Source organism: Andrographis paniculata, unplaced genomic scaffold (assembly GCF_009805555.1).
Source record: "Andrographis paniculata isolate CXL003 unplaced genomic scaffold, ASM980555v1 Contig54END, whole genome shotgun sequence".
In the NCBI taxonomy this organism is placed as follows: Eukaryota; Viridiplantae; Streptophyta; class Magnoliopsida; order Lamiales; family Acanthaceae; genus Andrographis; species Andrographis paniculata.
The window spans coordinates 3,272,011-3,292,340 of record NW_026137589.1 but is presented as its reverse complement, the minus strand read 5'-3'; the positions used below and the strand labels follow the sequence as shown (position 1 = coordinate 3,292,340).

Genomic DNA, 20,330 nt, shown 5'->3' with positions numbered 1-20,330 from the left:
TGACGTGTCATCATCCTATTGGTTGTAATTTGTGAATTACTCTGGTACGTTTTTTTTGTATTTTGAATTTACAATATTTGTACTGAAAATTACGATAATTTGAATTCAAATTTTCTATGCAGTAGATTTGCATATCAGTCCTCTTTCATGTTCAATACAGTGTGCAGGTATTTTAAAAAGGATTGTTGCTATGCATCTAAAATCATAAAATATTATATTGAATATAAAACTTTTATATTATTATTGTAAAAAAATTTTAAAATTTTCAAAATTTATACTCAAACTATGGTTGTGTTTCAGTGTTTGTTTAGTCAGTCAAATAATTTGAAATAATAATTTATTTATTTTTATGAAAAATATACAAAATTATGCAAATAATATAAAAATAATAATTATATAGTATAATATATTATTTTTTTATGCATTAATTTGTTTTGATAAAAAATATATATCATTGTTTTTTATTTTTTTCATCCCATTGATAAAAACTGTTAGCAACAGCAGTAATGAATAATCTGTCAGTAATCTTGGACAGTGCCGGAAGGCTTAAAATTTAGGGGGGCAAAATAACATTTATTTTTTTTATTTAATATTGTCTTTTTTTTTAATTTTTCTCAATGCAACTGAATAAACAAGAAAAAAAAATAGTTAAAAAATAAATTTTTAAAGAAATATTTAAGAAAATTTAATAAAATTCAATAATTTCTACTAAAAATTAAAACTTAAAAGTATAAATCAACAAAATTATAAAAAATTTTATTATTTTTTACACTATAACATAAAAAAAAAATATTGAAAATAGGGGGGCAAAATAATAAAAAAATACATAATTTTATTATCTCTTACACTAAATAAATCATATATTTAGGGGTTGGGAGTTACCTGCCTTTAGCCTCTACGTAGTTCCGTCTCTGACGTTAGACTATTTTGTCTATTCTCGGTTTGGTAAACACATAAGACAAAATATATGATTTTGGATAATGAATTGATATCGGAATTATGTAGGAATATACCATACTATTAATGTGCAAATGAAATTAATGTGTTTGTTTTGCATGTCAAACATGGCTTGTGTTTAGAGAGAGGAAGTGAGTTTGATGCTCTCAATTTCAATCATTCTTTTCTCTATGTTCTAATTGAGTGTTTATCAATTTAATTTGCTGGAGAGTTCATCTGAGGAATGAGTTATTGAAGTTTCGATATTCTGAGTTCATAAGAAGAATAAGTTATTGAAGTTCCGATATTCTGAGCAACCTTACTATATAGTAGTTGTTAGTATGATTCTGAGCAACCCTACTATGTAGTAGTCCTTCCGTCTTATTTACCATTTTTGTCTGTTCCAAAACAATAGTCTTATTTCCATAAATAATCATATCACCATAAAACTATCCATATTTTTTCATTTTTATTACAAAATTATTACTATTTTTTACACTTATAGACTCATAAGGGCAAAAAAGTATTTTGTCCATATTTTTTTACAAGTACCAATATAATATCAATATTCCTTAAATCTCGTGTCCAACCCAATTAAGAGACGGAGAGAGTAGTTGTTAGTACGAGCTTGTGACAACTTAAATCTATTGACGAGTTTTCCAAGATAATCATGTAGAGATACGGGTTGAAGGAGTTGTGGTTTGTATTTGTTTTTTAATCAATGTTTATTAGTGGAACTGCTCCTAAATTGATATCTCCAAATGTAGGTTGATTTATAACCTAATCGGGTTAACAAACTGCTTTGTATTTCTACATACATATGGTCCTACTTTAAGTGTTTTGGTGTAACACACATTCCCCAACAAAAGCAAAAAAGAAAAGGAATGTTAATTAACTAAATTCACCTAACTTATAAATATTATCTCTGTCTCCAAATAAAATATCAAATTGTCTTTTATACGTAATTTTGTCAACATTAATTAATAGTATTATATTAATATGTAATATAAATTAAAAGAAAAATATAAAAAAAAATTATTATTATATATATATAATAATATTTATTTAATATTTTATAAATTGTAGGAATTTTTTAATTTTTCTTTATAATATGGTAAATTCTCATTGTCAAATCCAATAGCATGTAATTTTAAACTTGCAAGTCCACTTCAGTCTTAGGGAATGTTTGGTACAAAGAAATAAGGACAAAAAAATAGAAATATCTCAATTTCTCTTGTTTGGTTAAGACAAGGAATTGAAAGTTAAGAAAATAAATCATTGCATATTTCATACTCTCATTTCATGAATTCATGGGTATTAAAATTTTTTTTTGTCCAATTAATCAATTATTATTATTTGATCAATTCAAATAGTTGCAATTTTATTTTTATATTTATGAAGTGAATTCTCTATTTTACCACAATTTTCAACTCAATTTATTTTTATTTTTATTTTTTGCAATTTTATTCTCTTCTATGTACTAAAGGCCCTTATAATACTTACAAAAATATTAATCTTTTTTAAAATTTACGTACAATAATCAAATAGATAAATATTGAATGTACGAATTATATTTTATTACTATCAAAAATATATGTGCTGCATAAAAATTAAAAAAATAATAAAAAAAGTACTCCATATATATATAATTATACTTATAATATTTTATTTATATATAAATATATGTGTAATATTTGTTTATGGGTGTATTTTTTTTCAAAAAAAAAATATATAATAAACATTCATTATTTTTATTTTTAATATTAATTAATAGTATTATATTGGTATCAATGGTATGTAATATAAATTAAAAAAAAAATTATAAAAAATATTATTATTGTATAATATAAAAATAATAATATTTATGGTGTGTTGTTTGTTGGATTTTGCAAAAAATTACTAATCATAAAATTTATTTTTCTCAACAAATATTAAATTCAACATCTATTTTTTTTTATTTTTTATATTATACTATAAGCCAATTTTATATTCAAAACGTTTATTTATATCACATAATACAGCTATTTCAATTTAAAATTTTTACTTATTCAAATTCAAACTCAAAATCCAAAATCCCAAACAAACACACCCTATTTAATATTTTATAAGTTGTAAGAATTTTATTTTATTTTATTTTTTATAACATGATAAACTTTCACGGCCAAATCCAATAACTTAGGATCTTAAAGTCACAAGTCCTAACTTATAAAAATAGTATTAACTTTTAAAAAATTATGTACAATAACCAAATAGATACATAGTGAATAAACCAATTATTTTATTACTATCAAAGAATCTGTGTTAGAAAAAAAATAATAAAAAGAGTACTTCATCTATATGTATATATAGAATTATTATTTTATTACTATCAAAGAATCTGTGTTAGAAAAAAAATAATAAAAAGAGTACTCCATCTATATGTATATATAGAATTATACTTACAAAATTTTATTTATAATTTAAAATTTATATATAAGTATATGTGTAATATTTGTTTAAAAATTACACTGCAATTTTTTAATAGTAACTAAAAATATTTTAAAATATTTATAACAATAATTATAGTTTTTTCTTAATGCAGTATAAAATACAATATAATTTTATTAATAATTATTTGTGAGGTTCAGTTATAAAAATCACTCAAAAAAAATTATAAAATTATAGAAGATTGAGTTTTACTGAAACAAATAATTTAATACTAGATAATATTTAAATTAGTAATTAAATATCAAATGTTAAATCTACACTGTTATATACTTATGCATTTATGAGTTAAATATAAATTATTACTACATTGATAACAATAATAATAATAAAAAAAAGTAAGTAAAAATAAAAAAATATATGTATTTTATGGTAAAGAGAAAAATAGAAAAAATTATATTTTTTTTTTTACTAAAAAATTAAATTTGGATGATAACAAAAACAAAAAAAAAAGCGAGAATCAATTTAGATGAAAAAAAAAAAAAAGTGGGAATAAGTTTGGATGTAGTACAATTTTCAATAAAAATACTTTATTTTATTTTGCAAAACATCCTATCAAAATATTATTTAAACAAAAATTTAAATTAACATCTATATCTCAAATTACAAACAATGTTTGTTTGGGGTTTTGAGGTTTGAATTTTGAGTTAAAATTTGAATAGTAAAAATTTTGAATTTGAATAGTTGTATGATGTAATATAAATAGGCGTTGACGTGATATTTTAAATGAAAAATTAATTTTTAATATAATATAATAAATAAAAAATAGGTGTTTAATTTAATTTTTTTATTTTGAATGTAAAATTAATTTTTAGTATAATATAAAAAATAAAAAATAGATGTTTAATTTAAATTTTTTTTAAAAAAAATAGAATTAACAATGTATTTAAAATTTAATCCCTCAAACAAACACACCCTTAACCAAAAATATCACTAACTGAAATGTTATATCACTAAGCATCCATCTCAATCAAAACAAATTAGTAGGGGGTCTGTTTACTTGTGAGTTTTTCACCCATATTTTAATATTCTAATTTTTTTTCTCTTAAAAATATAAAATCAAATATTTATTATTTATTTATTATATTACACTAAAATTTTATTTTACATTTAAAATATTATATACTTACGTATTTAAATCCCATCGAATTACTATTTCAATTTTAAATTTTACAATCTAAAATCAAAATCTCACCGTAAACACTCCCGGGAAGTACTTATATTTTTAGGTATAAGATGTAATATTGCAAGTGCACGTTTTTGGATTATATAACATTATTACTATAACTAATACTATAAGTTAGTTTAATTAATTAATCAGGTTTAAATTTTGATTATTTTTAAATTATTTTATATAATTAAATTAACCTTAAATTGTGGCTCATTTTTTTTCCCATTAAGTCTTTCATATTCAAAATATATTTGAGAAGTAACAAAAATTAGCTATGGACAGTTTTTCTTTTTAATTATAAATACTTCACATACGGGTTACTAAATTTACTATCAGAAAATTAGAATACATCATCGCTATCTGAGAGATAGTGTTCGACAACGTCATCTTAGGATTGCACGATCTGACAACATCTTCTCAGGTTCCAAAGTTTTGGCAACATCTTCCTAAAGTTACAAGGTTTGGCAACACCATTTTCCTAGGGTTTCAACCTACCTTCAGCTTGAAGAAAAAAAATCTCAAAAACAGATTTAAATTTTAGCGATGGTCGAAAATTTGTTAATTATCGTATTCGCATTCATCAATATTTGATCTAAGAGTTATTTTCTCCCACTATACACATGCCTCAAAATTAATTGATAAATATTGACATTAATTATTCCCAGTCAACTTGCCTTCTTTCACGTTCCCACAATTATATCCTATTTAAGAATACCCATTGCCCCTTTTATTTATTTATTTATTTATTTTTAAACAGAGGAATTTTTACATGAGCTTTCAAATGATATATGCTTCGGTTAGATACATTTTAAAGGATATTTATATTTTTTGAAAAACTGGTTAATTATTTAATCGATGAAATTAAATTTGTAATTTTTGGAACCGATTATTCGAAGTATAATGGTTATTGATAATGTGGTGAGGCATGGTAAGCCACAAGTGCGCGTGCCACTTATCCGGATCAAATAATCATATGCATATATAATAAATTATTATTTAAAATTTTGAAATTCAAATAATATATTTATGATTGGAATTACATTTAATGTTTATGACCGAAATTAAGTATGGTATTTATTGTCGAATATTACCGAAATTATGATCAACGGTTACAAGCCATTAAGAACCGACGGTTTCGACTTGGTATTTAAACTCTAAGGGTTGAGTGCCTATAAAACGCCCAATCCACTACTTCATTAAAAACACACAAAAGCTTGAGAATTTTCTCTCATCTCTCTCTATCTTATCCTCTTTTATCGGGCAAAGTTTTCGGTGAGTTTTCCGGTTAAGTTTTCCGGCGACTTTCCGATCTCTAACCTCCCAACACTGTGGGTTCCTCTCGTTTTAGTTCACCGGAACTCCGAAGTATTGGGGTGCTACATAATTCGGAGACGAACGTCGTTTTATCTTTCGGAACGTTACGTCGTGAAGCGGAGGCACTACCTGGACGTATTCATTTTTACGGAAAGAGGTTCTACCTCGACTCGATTATCAAATTTATTACAATAAAGTTATTGTATTATCAAATTTATTTTGATAAATTGATTATCGAATTTATTTCGATAAAATTATTGTGATTATCAAAATTATTTTGATAAATTGATTATCGGATTTATTTCGATAAAATTATTAAATTCGATAAAACTAAATTATTGTGATTATCAAAATTATTTTAATAAATTGATTATCGAATTTATTTCAATAAAAATGTCGTGATTATCGAATTTATTTCGATAAATAATTATTGATTATCTAATTAATTCCGGTAAATTATTTTGATATCAAATTTTAAATTTTGATAATTATTTGATATTCTCATGTATAAAATTTTCCCAACAATGTTTAGAATAGTTAACGTTTTCATGAATATATATATTTATAATTAGATGACTATAATGATGCTATTTTGCATCACACAATATTATTGCATACATCACATTGTTAATATAATACAAATACAACATATTAACTAACAACATATGTTATAATTACATACATTAAGAACAAATAACACATGTCTTTCTTAGACAACATATATTGCGTATAATAAGAACATATATTATATATATATTATGAATGCTAAAAATGAGCAGAGTGCTAATTTTTCAAATTCATGGCCGTAACTATTTCTTATAATAACACGGCATTACATATGTTTAGATATACATAGCTTATTATAAAACATTATCAATTTAGAAACAAATCCCGTACATATAATTTTATGCAATAAATTTTATACAATGCATTTACATCAATATATACTAATTTCGAAACAAATCTCGACCACAAGAAACTACGGTAAACATAATCAACACTTTTCTAGATACCTTAGGGAAGGAAGAAAGCGTTAGACGCCTCGATAGTTCGACCGCGGCCGCGCGCTCGGGAGTTATAACCGAGCAAAGATAACTTCGAAAAAAAAAAAGCATTCGGCGAAAAAAGTATAAACAGTAAGCCAAGTTTTGTAGCAGACACTCTTTAAATTATGTAATAACCAGACACAATCGGCGAAAAATAATTTTCAGACATATGTAAACTCTTCGACTAACCCGACAAGATCAGGTCGATTCTACAGTCGAACTAAGCATATGGCTTGAAGCCTTCGACTCAGACAAGCATTTCAGGCCGGCAGCAAATTCTCCTCAATCTCACACGCTCCTGCCAATTAGATGTTGATGAAACTGAACTAAAGACTCGAGTTCATTACAATAGATATATATATTTATATATATATATATGTATATACAATACCCACCTCGGAATCATCGTGCAGATACCTGACCAGGAAAAGACATCTGCAGCCCCTAATATCGTGCCATCTCCTTTGAATCTCCAAAACACGTGCGTCGTAATATCTTGCTTCGTCTTGTTTCTCCTGAAATCGGAATTCGGGGATAGTCCCGACATTGAAAAACATTTTTGTATTCTTTCATGTGAAACATTGGATGATAAAGTGTACCTGGAAGCACACCACGAGATCCCCGACTTTCACTTTCCGGCATTCCGAGTGATCCAAAGCAACAGATCTTTCTCGTAGCGAATCCTTAGCATTCACCCACTCGTTTTCCTCGGGACACAAGCCAACATATCGAACACAAACTTCCTGTTCAAATTGATTGTATATTTGAATTTGAGAGTGTGACAAGATTTAGGCAACTTTCTAAATGACTATTCGCAAATTAATAAAGCAAACCGGTAACTTCTGAATACAACCCTACGGTGGCTACTATCGACATTGTAAACTGTTGGGAGGAAAAATAGCTACTCACTATTTCACCGGAGCTGCGAAACCTATGGGAAAGCAAAGCTTCGACGTCGTACCTGTTAAGCATCAGGAAAGATTAATAAAATTGGATGTACGGCAGAATATGCTCCTATGTGTTTGAATGAGGATTAGTAGCCATGTCTATCCCAGAAGAAAAATAGACTCTGAAATCATGTTTGAATATTTGCGGAAAATAGAAATTGTATATTAACTTAAAAAGAAAGTTTCAATGTGCATATATATATATATATAGGCATATATATGTGGGCCCCAAATAAAAATATATAAAAAATATGCTAACACTAAGGATAATAATCCAAGAATAACTTTTTGCATGCCTTGAGATTTCGGGTAAAATTAGAAGTTGAAATTCAAAATGAGAAGATGCCAATCAAATAATAGATATAGAATTACCATGCTCCATCCTTCGATGATTTAGCTTCAAATTCCAGCATGGATAAATCATTTCCCAACTTGTCTACCACCAGTACAATCAATTACAACCTCGGAACTGAACATCTTGAAAAAAACCATGAATCTTATGATAAAAGTGAGAAATGTACCATAAGGTAATTCTGTATGATCCTTTGCTTTGTTAAGAGACAGAGCCGAGACTGCATTAGCTGCATCCGTTGAAGTGTCGTGAATAGCTGCATCCGTCGAAGTGTCTTTAATAGCTGCATCCGTCGAAGTGTCTTTAATATCTGCATCAGTTGAAGTGTCGTTGATAACTGTATCCGTTGAAGTGTCTTTAATAGGTGCATCCGTTGAAGTGTCGTTAATAGGTGCATCCATTGAAGTGTCGTTAATAGGTGCGTCCGTTGAAGTGTCGTTAATGGGATCTTGTTTGTTCTTCTCGAACCACTTTCGTACCTAAAACAGAGAACAAAAGAGGCTCGAAATCACCATCCAAAGCTACAAATTTTAGAGAAAAGCAGAAGTTAGAAGAAGAAACCTCAGTCCACTTAACAACAGATTTTCCGGCACGGGCACTGGTACGGCTGCAAATATAACAGAACTTCCATGTTAAAACAAAAAGCCATAGTTCATGTTTGACAAGATAAGCGAAAAAAATGTTAATATGACATCAGAGAGAAGGTAGTGAACACTTTGGCACTAGCCCAAGGCTGAGACCTTAGGACTGAAGCTACTACATCGAAGGCTGTAAAGCCAGCAAGCAGGCAACATATTATAGTTTCCAGGGATCACCAACATATCGATAAATCAAACGGTAACCAAGCGAAGAAGTAACTTTTTAAACCATAGGAAAATTAAACTACAAGTCCAAAGGAAAATCGAAATCTTTAAGGACTTAAGGTCAAGAATTAAAGAAAATACGGATAATAATCCCCAAACTGTAGTAATGTGATTTTTGACAATTAAAGAAATACTATGCATAGTGGGATAGAAATCGACATGCAATGAAAATCGGTGATAAACACTATCTACACAAAACAAATACTTGAATGATGGAATCAATCACTTAAGTTGATGGTTAAGAGGCAACAAACCTTTAGATAATAGTCAACAAATCCCAATTTCGGAACGCAAATGAACTACCGAAGAGAGATGTACAGAGAACATGAGTCAACATTAGCCAAGGATTCATTTTACAAATGAAGCAAACATCTATTTATGGAGGCTGAATGGCAAGTACAACTAAGGTTAAAAAACCTAAGAACAAATATGCAAAATTGAACCTAGAATCCATCAAAGAATTAAAGCTTACATGTTACTGAAAGAGCAATAAATACAGGCGCAATAAACCTCGAGGTTGTTGACAAGTCATACATACGAAGATCATAATTTCAAAGAAAAAGCCATCAAGAATAATCGAGGGAATTATGAATATTGAATGCAAAATGAAAGAAATGGTCAGACAAGGTCCACGTGTGCAGTGGCGTTGGCCACAGGTTCGGTAGTAGTCATGGTCAATCTTCCACGGTCGCAGTGCATTGCAGCAACAGCCTTGCATGTCCTTTAGTCCATTGTTCGAATTTCAAGATCTTATCTTAATCTTCCAAAACTGGAGTTTTCAACTGCACTATTTCTTGACAACCATAGGCTAGACTTTGAGTTACGGTGCATTTCACATCCTAGTCGGGTCTTGGATACCCATATATCACACCCTTTGTTTTGAGTTCATATGTTTGAATGTAAAAGCTCTTATTGTTCGAGTTAGAGGTACCGAATGTACTTACCTTAGCTAAGCAAAACTTATAAAATAAAAACTCACTTGAAATCTCTTGTCAATCTTTTGCAAAATGGCTTTTCCAGCAACTTTTCTTTAGGTTCAACGAGCAATTGCTCCATCCTTTTCACCTGTTTATTGACAGCAGATAAGTTTTCCATATCACTTCCCAAGCTAGAAATCTGATTTCATCAAGTAAGAAGGTCTAATACAATGATTTGTTTTCAATCTCAATGGTTTTACAACCCTAAGAACACACATTCTCCGAACGATACCAGTGATCGTTCAAAACTAACATTTCACCTCTATCCTACACATAGCACATAATCTTACATCCAAAATCCAAGCATCATCTTCCTTCAAACTCATATTACTTACCACACAGAACACAAATGCTCACAACAACACGCCCAATTGTTGCATCAAACGAGTGAAAATCAGACATGTAAACTTACTACTTTACTACTATGTTGTTTTCACAAAACCACTTGATCACACGCAGTTTTTATTCCTTTAAATCAGACAAACTTAGAGCCTACTCGTCAAATCAAATTGCCTGATGAGGAATCGTTAGCCATTCACCAAAAGCAAGTAAAACTTATCCTACCATTCTAACGTCACTCAAACCAACAAAGCAATCCATAAAACCTAAGAGTAACATCAAGCGGTTCTAATGGTTCAATTCGAAGTAGCTCAATTCAGTAACCGAGTTCATCAGCAATCCAGCAAATCTAAAATTTCAAAGACAACTAAACCCCCACACGCACAATATGAGCAACTTGGAAATTTTTGGTCGAGTGTTGAATCTTATATCAGAAAATATATCAGAACTGTAAGGGCTGCGGAGATGACCTCTGCCTCGGTGAATCCAGTAAACGTTCGTCCTCGCCTCGGCCGGAGGTCCATGTGCCACTGAAAATGTCAAGTTTGTGAGGCCTCCTCCTCCGCAAATGAATCAAACGATTTTCTGAAGAAATGAAGTGAAACGGTGCAGCAGGAAAGTTGGGGAAGTGAAAAATGACGTTCTAGAAGATGAAGAAAGCTGTCACTCTTGTTTGCTCCGTGGTCTGTATCGAAGGCAAATTACGTACATTCAATTTTTATTTTTCTTAAAAAAAAATAAAATTAATTTCGACCGGTATATATATTTTTAATATTTATTAAAAATTTATAGCATTATTTTTTATATTAGCTATCAAATATAATTGATAATATAAAAATAATAGTATTTTTTTATAGTTTAATTATTAATTTTTTTAAGTAAATAAATTATGCTTCATGTGCATTTATTTTGAATGATAAGATTATAATTCAAGTAATTATTTGAATAGATTATATATTCATAATTAATTAATATAATATATAATTTGATTGATTAATTATTTGATAAAAATATATTCCTATGAACCCTTTTATTGCGAACATCTATACAATAATATATATACTTTTTTTTATAATATTTATAAAATAATTATAATACCAAAAAAATATTAAATGAACAAATCAACTGTGTATAAGAAGAACAAACTTTATTTCTTTCTATGAAAGTATCAATATTAATATATATTATATTAATGTGTGTATATATATATTTTTTAATAATATTTATGAAAAAATCTTCAATTAAGAAATATTTGGTAAACATACTGTATTTTTTTCTTAAATATTATTAATCAATAATACAAAACAAAAAATGTAACAAAGTCTTTAGTATGGGAAATTAAATAATACTCTATTAGGAAAAAAAAGAAAAGAGTAAATATATATATACTTTATTATTATTTTATCACGTGAGAACCCGCAAACGCTAAGGTAAACTTCCGGCTGAACTCAGGACCTCACGGTCACGTGTCTAATCCTACTTCAATTAGTCGTGGAAAAGGAGTTTAGGAGAGATTGCCGCTGTCCTAAACACTGGACACCATTCACTAATCTCTGCATTAATTACCGCTCACTCACACACATATATTTATATAATGCTATATATATATATATAATGCTATATATAGAGTCGCCTTCTCTTCTACACCGGTCTTTGTCCGATTATTACATGTTAATATATATTATTGGTGTTAAGTATTAAATACGAGTATTAAATATGGGATCATCGGAAAATTTCAACAAGATCACTGCCGACAACTGTGTCCAAGGTACGCACTACGCAGTACTCGTCATTTCTAGATATAAATTTGTCACGCAAGGATGGTCTGGTGGTGTGGAGATTGGACATATAACCTTAAGGTTATAGGTTCAAATTCCCGACGCATCAGGTCACCTATTACACATCTGTCGGGCCTAGTTTGCAAGATATTAGGTCCGACCGGAAATTTACTATTGAATTTATTGAATTTCATATTTCATGTGAAAATTTAATAATGAATATAATATTATAAAAATAATATTAAAAAATTGTAATATTTCAGCGAGTGCAATTGCTGGATTTAAATCGGCATGTGTTGCATGTGTCGCCAGTGCAATTCCTACGGTACGTACTATTAGTGCACAACTTTCAATTCTTAATTATTCAACAAAATCTTATAAACACGATTTTTAATATTATTTGCTTATTCGATATATATATTCAGTTGGCTGCAGTTCGTACAATTCCTTGGGCAAAAGCAAATATAAATTACACTGGCCAGGCTCTGATCATATCCTCAGGTTCGTGTTTACCCATGAACATATATTTGTATTGATATACCAAAAATATCATACTATTACTTTTTTATTTTTTTAAATTTTTTTATTATAAAAAAAATAAAAAAATACACATTATAATAATATTTGTGTTCAAATCAAATTAATTTATGTTTATGTAAGGGATGTAGTATATTTTTTCTGAATAAAACAAAACCAAACTTCAAAATAAAATAGGTAGAGTGAACTGTGAAGTTTTGATCCCTATTATTAGTTTTGTTAAATATTTAAGGGTGTGTTTGTTTGGGAATTGAATTTTGAATTTGAATTTTTTTAATAATACTTAGAATTTGAATTTGATTAGTAGTTTGTGATATAAAAAAATATTGATATAATATTTGCATATATAATTTATTTTTATTATAGTAATATGAAAAAATAATCCAGCAATGAAAAATCTTTTAAAAAACCCCAAACAAACATAACTTAAATTAATTTGTCTTTAAATCAATAATTTTGGGGCTTGTTTAGTATTTTAATTTGAAAGTTTTTTTTTATATATATATATAAGACACATAATAAAGAATGATGTCGGTAATATAAAAAAATAATATTTTATATTAATGTTGATTTTTGTAAAATATATATATTAAAAATCTTGTTGAAAAAAAAAAATTTGAGAAAACAAATGTTATCACTTTCTTTATACACTACTTTTTGAAAGTTTTTATAATAATAATTTTTTAAAAAATATTTTATCAAGTATTTATTTTCTTATTGATTGTTTTGTTATAAATTATTCAAATATTTATTATATTTAAGCTCAATTTATTTCTCTATTTTAAAAAGTTTTGACACTAATTATAGGTCGTAAAAGATTACTGTATTTAATATTTTTGTTTTATTTAAAAATAGTATATTTAAAATTTATTTATGTTTTTTTAATATTTATTTATTGTTTCAAATATTTTACTATTTTTCAAATCAATTTAAAACTTCAAAATACTCTCGATACAACAATTTAATTGAAGCACAACAAACATATTTCGTGCAAATTTAACGGCTTGTTTAATTTTGATTTGAAATTGAAATTATGGTTTTAGTTTTAGTATAAATATTATTGATTCCGTCCCGCTGCAAGATTGTCATTTGGGTTTTTGCGTCATTATACTTTGATATTAAAAATATTATTATATTTGAATAGTTTATTCTACAGATGTTATTGTATTGATATTATAAGAGACTAATACATGTATTTATGTCTTTTTATCTTGATTTGTACTATATCCTGATATAATAATTAATATTCCCTCCGTCCCATAAGTAAATATCTATTTTTTTTTTTCACGTAGTTTTAAACATATTAGTATTATATTGAGATATAATAGGAATAAAGTAGAAATGACTAAAATAACCTGTGATATAAAGGTAATGATATTTGTGTAGTATATTGTAAGTTGTAAGGGAATTTGTAATGTTAGGTAGATAGTACGATTACTAAAAAAGTAAATGAATACTTTGTTATGAGACGAACTAAAATAGAAAAATGGATATTTTGTTATGAGACGAAATGAATATTTAAATATTAAAATGTAAAAAATTAATGGTAACCTTACAGCGGGGGACGGAGGGAGTATTTTGATTTAATATATGTAAGATAAAATAGTCTATTTTTATCGGAATCTTTACTAGTCGAATAGTATTGATTTGTATTTGAAATACAGATAAAAAATACCTGACAATAGCTATGTTCTTGTATGTTTGAAATTGATTTGAAATTGAGTGTCTGAGATTTTATTTAAATGCTGTATTTTAATATGATATTTTGTGAGATAAAATAATGTATATTTATTATAAATAATATCAAATGAATAATATTGATTTTGGCTTAAAATAATAAAAAAACAAAATGCATCGTTTGCTTGTTTGCTTTTACAAATGTTAATTTTTTTACATAAAAAAAAAGTCTTCTCTTAAAAAAATGAAAATAATTCAATATATATATATATATTTAAAACAAATACAAATAGTTAGGTCCAAAACTTATTTATTGTTCTTTGATGAATTAACAAAAAATGTTCGTATATTAATTAATAACGTTCTGTTTAAGTACAAAATTTTTTAAAATTTGATACTATCTATCACCTTTAGCATTTTTTGTTTTTAATATCATATCAACTATTTATTATTTTCAAATATTATACTAGCCTCAAAAAAAATAAAAAATAAAAATTTAAACATTAATTTGCATTTGCAGCTTCCATAGCAGCCTATTTCATCGCTGCGGATAAAACGATTCTTGAAGGAACCCGACATAATGCAGAGGGTCGCTACCGTAGGTGTACATAATTGAATCGATATATATATATATATATTGATCTATGGGTGTATAGTCTTGCTCCTATTTTGTCTCTTAAGAAAAATTAAATACTCCCATCCGTCTGTCTATAAGGATCACATTTATTTTTTTTCATCATTGTACTTAACATTAAAATTATCTACACTAATTAAAGTATTTTTGCAATTTTTATTTAACTTGTACTATATTTTGATATAATAATTAATATTCAAAAATCAACACGCAAAAAGTAAATGAAAGCTTTAGAGTCGGACGAAGATAATAATATATATAATTTAAAATATTACATTAAAAATTTTTATTTAAAGATAAAAAATGAACTAAGCCTTACATTTTAAATTATCCATCTATTATCTTAGGTATATATAAAATATTTATATTTTAAAATATAATGTACGTCCAAAACATAAATGAACATATTTACACCGGACACGTGTCAATCATTTACAAAAATTTAATAGAAATATTATCTATTCTCATCATTCACAACAAAAATATTTTAAAATATTAACTAAACACACTCAATGATTGTTTTGCTTGTAGGATTTTTACCCTTAAATTTTACTATTTATAAAACCTTTTTGTTTTCATAAACAAATTAAATATTGTTATTATTATTATTTTTATATTATATTAAAATTTAATTTTATATTGAAACTCCACAGACATAACCTATCCTACATATATTAAAGCACATCATTGTATGTAATGGGCTTTCGCCCATTTATCAAATGGCCCGAGCCCAAAAACAACGCATGTGACATTGTCACGTGCTGCTCCCATCGCTTCAGCACCACCAGCATTTCTTCCCACTCCCCTTCGAAACCCAACTTCCCCAGAGAAACCCTACATTTGCTCTTCTGTGTTTCGATGTGATTCTTGGATTTGGCGTTGTCAGTGCTTAATCCACAAGGTATATGCATATATATATATATATCTTTTATAATTACGTGACGAGGGTTATTTAATAGATGATGTGCATATTTGAATTCCGATTTTCCTCGGACCAAATCGATGGCCCTTGGGTTGTGCCTGTTGATTTGGATTTAAGTAGGAGCTTGGTTTTGGTTTTCCAACCGATTCTTTATCATTTTTTGTCGATTTCGGACTTTTTCCCGCCCCCATTTTTATCGGATGTTATGGTTTATTGTATGCACAATAATCAATATTTGAACACAGTTTGTGTTCTGCAGAGAGAGAATTGCGTGCATGCCCGAATTCTTCTTTATGTGTGCTTTGTAATTCTTGATTAGATAATGGAAATTACTTATTTACTGAATCGCGTGTGCAAGCATAAATGTTGAACGAGGTTTATTTTCTCTGGCGACAGAAAACTGCATACATGCTTTGATTTGATTTGATTTATTTTTTGCTTTTTCTTTTTTTTTTTTTTTTTTGATGAGATGATGTAATATGCTATTTACTAAATTGCTTGTGCATTTATTTATTAACATTGAACACCATTTGTATATTGCTGCCGTGCTGGGGAAGGAGGGTTCCATTTATGCTTAGATTCTTCTTTTCCCGCTTCTGTTGAAAATTTGGATATCTCATCTACTGAGGTCTGCTGCAATACTTGAGCTAATTAGCTTTTTCGAGGTTCCCCAAGTTTCTCTATGATACAATGATTGACTTCTGACAAACAGTAGTCTATCTTCCAATTTATTAATTTTTCATTATAGGGTTTTGATCATATATCCCATTCTTGATTGAATGGATCTCATTTGACTGTGTCAGGACTCAGGTCGTTGCTTGTTGTATCCATCTCGTGCGCTAGTCCTATATCTAATTCGTTTCATCGTTTGGTTAATTATAACATATCATTAATGAAAAAGGTAATATGTAGGTACGGCGGCGCCATGGAGTCCCAACGCTTTTTGAGGAGAGCCGGGACTCTTCGCCTCGCCATATTAATAAAGCAGCTTGGGTTGGCCTTAGCGACGCCGTGGCGATGCCATGGCACTGGGAAGGCTGGCCCAGAGCCTTGTAAGTCTCCACCCCAGACCAAGCCCCCAACCGCATTGACCTCAAACCATAACCTTGAACCCGATTGAACCGAACTTGTCATACTCTCTCCCCCGCTCTTGTTATCTTCTTAGGGCTATTATTATTTTCTTAATACTATTATAGTATTAGTATTTAGTGTATTACATTATTATTTATTATTTATTTTTATAGTTGTTTATTTTTAATTTTTAAATCAAATTTTTTTATTTTTGTTTGTTAGTTATTTTGTATTTTCTTATTATGTTACTATAAAATATAATATAGACATTAATTTCACATAAGATATAATATTTGTATATGTAAGTTTTATTATTATTATTATTATTTTTTTGGTAATAGGTAGTGATGAGATGAAGTGGATATTGGTCTCGTGTGCTTGAGGTGGGTTTAGTGAGCTTCTTGGGCTGATTTGTCACCTGGATGGATGTTTCATGGGGTTATATAGGAAACACGAGTTTGAAAGTAAAGCTGATGTTGTGAAACCCCATCCAAATAAGTTGAGAAATTGAGGGATAGTGAACAATGTTTTGTTCAAATTTATATTTAAATGTTATATCAATAATATAACATTTAGTGATAACAACTATTCGAAAATGTTCTTTAGCTCAATGCCTTGCAGCATGTCTCTATTAATTGAAAGGGTTGTTTTTCCATTCGATAATAGACGTCCAGTTTTTAAAAAATTCCAACACTGAGTATGATTAGATGATATGCTATCTTGAAGTGAATGAATAAGTTGCGAAGTTGATGACCTTGGTAACTTTTTTTTAATGTTGATTTGTTTTGGTATCCAAGAGGGCATTATTAAGAGTGATTTATGCTCACCATGCAACAATTTTTCGCTTTTCCCCAGCTCTGATTCATGGGGACTCCAGAAACCTCACGGGAGCCATGCCCCGACCGCATTCTTGATGATGTAGGGGGAGCTTTTGGTATGGGTGCTGTTGGTGGTGCTGCCTTCCATTTCTTGAAAGGCATTTACAACTCCCCTAAGGGTGAGCGTTTGGTTGGTGCTTCACAAGCTGTTCGTATGAATGCCCCTCGTATTGGTGGTAGTTTTGCAGTGTGGGGTGGGCTGTTCTCCACATTTGACTGCACGATGGTGTACCTTCGACAGAAAGAGGATCCATGGAACTCCATTATAGCTGGTGCAGCAACTGGAGGCTTCCTGCAGATGCGCCAGGGTTTGGGTGCTGCCTCACGGTCAGCAGCATTTGGTGGCGTATTACTTGCTTTGATTGAGGGAGCCGGGATCATGCTAAATAAAGTCATGAGTGCACCGCAGAACTTACCACCCATGGAGGAGCCTCTACCTAATGTCACAGGTGTGCCTGGCTATCCAATGGGGCAAATTCCAAATCAAAATCCGGGAAATGTTGAAAGTGCTGCAACAAGTTCTGCATCGTCGTCTTCATGGTTTGGAGGCTTCTTTGGGAGCAAGGAGGAGAAGGAGGGTGGCGATGGAAGCAAGACAAAGGTTTTGGAGAGCTTTGATGCTCCAAATCCACCATCGTTCGAGTACAAATGAAGCCAATGGGATATAAATATCTGGTGAGTGAAAATATACTGATTGTCTCCTTACTTTTTCGAGAGTATAAATGGAATCATTATATTGAAAAATTGAATCATGATATTGAATGAATAGATTTGGCATAGTAGTCAATAGTGCGCGGCAGCTTCACTATTGCGGCGCTGTGGGGCAGAGTGGCTGTCCATTGCCATCCCTGCTCCATTGCAGTGCATTTATACTCTCACAACAATAGTCTTTTCGTGGTGGGCAATTGAGGTTGGAGTGGATATGTAACTATTGTTTATCAAGAATAGCAGGGCGGTGAAAATGAGGAAGAATGTGTTTGTCTGGGGATTTGGATTTTTTGTTGGGATTTGAATAGTAAAATTTTTGAATTGAAATAGTTGTATGATGTGAAATAAATAGGTATTGATTTGATTTTTACTATAATATAAAAAATGAAAAATAGATGTTCGATTTGATATTTTTTGGAAAAAATAGTAGAAATCCGAGGAAATGTGATAAAAGAACACACCCTTACTAGATTTTGAATTTAATTAACTTTGACTATCTATATTTAAATTAGTAATGATCGAATTGTTTATGCTTATATATCTATGATTGAAATATTGTGGCAATTTGAAAAGTTTAAATTGGAATGATAATCATAAGATTAATCTGTATGCATTTTAATTGTTGCATATATAATCTTGTTTGTTGGGATCTATGATTGGCGGCTATGATATATAGTTACCTTGCTTCTTGTCTTTGTTGTTTTTTGGTATCTTTTTGTTGTTGTTTCGCTTCGAAAATATGTCAATATTTTGAACCAATTATGGCGCCATGTTTATGCAACTTGGCATTTGTATCATGTAGGTCTTCAAGCTCATGTCAGTCAGATGGAAAATGTTGTTATCTTGCCATCTTGGAGCTCATCTAAAGGCGACGAAAATGATGGAAGGTAACTGGCTTTAAACCCAGCAATTCTTTTCGGATTTAATGACTTCGAAATATGGTGGCTAAAATAGGCATGTCTTGTTTCTGCAATAGTGAATCATCTTGCATTAACATTTTGGTTCATTTTAGGATTAGGAACAGGAGCCTTGATGCCTATAAATGTACAAGTATGAAAAGGAAAAAAGTGAAATAAATAAACAAAAACTTAAAATTGTGTTTAGATATATTTAGGAAGCTTATTTTCTTTTGATTTGGTTTAGGAATAATAGAAAATTAGAATAGAAAATAAGTTTTTGATGGGAAATAAATAAATGTACGGTATATGATATTTTGAACAAAGAAATGTTTTTTGATGTAATAATTTTCATATGATTTTTATTTTTTATTTTTAAAGGAAATTGTTAGTGAATAAAACAAAAGTAAAGGTGAAAATATAAGTAACCAGAGTTATGCTAAGGATGTATTTTGATTCATTTTAGTTATTTTATATATTGAAATTTTTAATTCAAGTTGAGATTGTACTAGTCTTCTATTTGTGTTTTTTGCAACTGAAATTATCTTTTATTATTTTTATTATTTTTGTCGTTCATTAAATAGTATCTATTTTCTATATATATAAAAAAAGTAATTATTTTGCATTACAAATAATGTATATATAATAATTGTTAATTAATTGTTATATGAATTATATATTTTTGTTATCTTTGAATATATTTAAAGATAATATTATTATTTTTAGACAAAATTATATGAACCCACTTTTGGTTTCGCAAAATTGCGTCCGAATTTCTATATTTTCAAAATTGTGTTAGA

At 28.8% G+C, this 20,330-nt stretch overlaps 3 protein-coding genes across 4 annotated transcripts; 2 read left to right on the top strand and 1 right to left on the bottom strand.

The window, feature by feature from the left end:
- Positions 1-6,782: 6,782 nt before the first annotated feature.
- LOC127255663 (protein SAWADEE HOMEODOMAIN HOMOLOG 1-like) lies at positions 6,783-11,094 on the bottom strand. The gene is made up of 9 exons (XM_051281322.1): positions 10,900-11,094; positions 10,093-10,178; positions 8,812-8,857; positions 8,420-8,729; positions 8,271-8,334; positions 7,861-7,912; positions 7,551-7,694; positions 7,347-7,466; positions 6,783-7,249 (listed from the first exon to the last, which is right to left on the bottom strand). Exons 1-9 carry the CDS (start codon positions 10,951-10,953, stop codon positions 7,199-7,201), a joined length of 927 nt encoding a protein of 308 aa, XP_051137279.1. The 5' UTR covers positions 10,954-11,094; the 3' UTR covers positions 6,783-7,198.
- Positions 11,095-12,145: 1,051 nt separating this feature from the next.
- Positions 12,146-15,033, top strand: LOC127255669 (early nodulin-93-like). The gene is made up of 4 exons (XM_051281331.1): positions 12,146-12,197; positions 12,471-12,532; positions 12,633-12,708; positions 14,942-15,033. Exons 1-4 carry the CDS (start codon positions 12,146-12,148, stop codon positions 15,031-15,033), a joined length of 282 nt encoding a protein of 93 aa, XP_051137288.1.
- Positions 15,034-15,804: 771 nt separating this feature from the next.
- Positions 15,805-19,737, top strand: LOC127255664 (mitochondrial import inner membrane translocase subunit TIM17-2-like). Of its 2 annotated transcripts, XM_051281324.1 has the most exons (4): positions 15,828-15,956; positions 16,890-17,029; positions 17,904-18,601; positions 19,437-19,737. In XM_051281324.1, exon 3 carries the CDS (start codon positions 17,913-17,915, stop codon positions 18,576-18,578), a length of 666 nt encoding a protein of 221 aa, XP_051137281.1. In that variant the 5' UTR covers positions 15,828-15,956; positions 16,890-17,029; positions 17,904-17,912; the 3' UTR covers positions 18,579-18,601; positions 19,437-19,737. The 2 variants fall into 2 exon arrangements, with proteins under 2 accessions (XP_051137280.1, XP_051137281.1); XM_051281323.1 differs by lacking the exon at positions 16,890-17,029 and having other exon boundaries at positions 15,805-15,956.
- The last annotated feature ends 593 nt before the right edge of the window (positions 19,738-20,330 follow it).

Bases quoted from the DNA above. Each gene is read 5' to 3' on its own strand.
- LOC127255664 (XM_051281323.1), top strand. From the start codon at position 17,913: ATGGGGACTCCAGAAACCTCACGGGAGCCATGCCCCGACCGCATTCTT.
- LOC127255669 (XM_051281331.1), top strand. From the start codon at position 12,146: ATGGGATCATCGGAAAATTTCAACAAGATCACTGCCGACAACTGTGTC. The intron at 12,198-12,470 runs GTACGCACTACG...GTAATATTTCAG, and splicing joins TGCCGACAACTGTGTCCAAG to CGAGTGCAATTGCTGGATTT. The intron at 12,709-14,941 runs GTTCGTGTTTAC...TTGCATTTGCAG, and splicing joins GGCTCTGATCATATCCTCAG to CTTCCATAGCAGCCTATTTC.
- LOC127255663 (XM_051281322.1), bottom strand. From the start codon at position 10,953: ATGGACCTCCGGCCGAGGCGAGGACGAACGTTTACTGGATTCACCGAG. The intron at 8,335-8,419 runs GTACATTTCTCA...TACTGGTGGTAG, and splicing joins TCATACAGAATTACCTTATG to ACAAGTTGGGAAATGATTTA. The intron at 7,913-8,270 runs GTAATTCTATAT...GATGCTTAACAG, and splicing joins TCATCGAAGGATGGAGCATG to GTACGACGTCGAAGCTTTGC.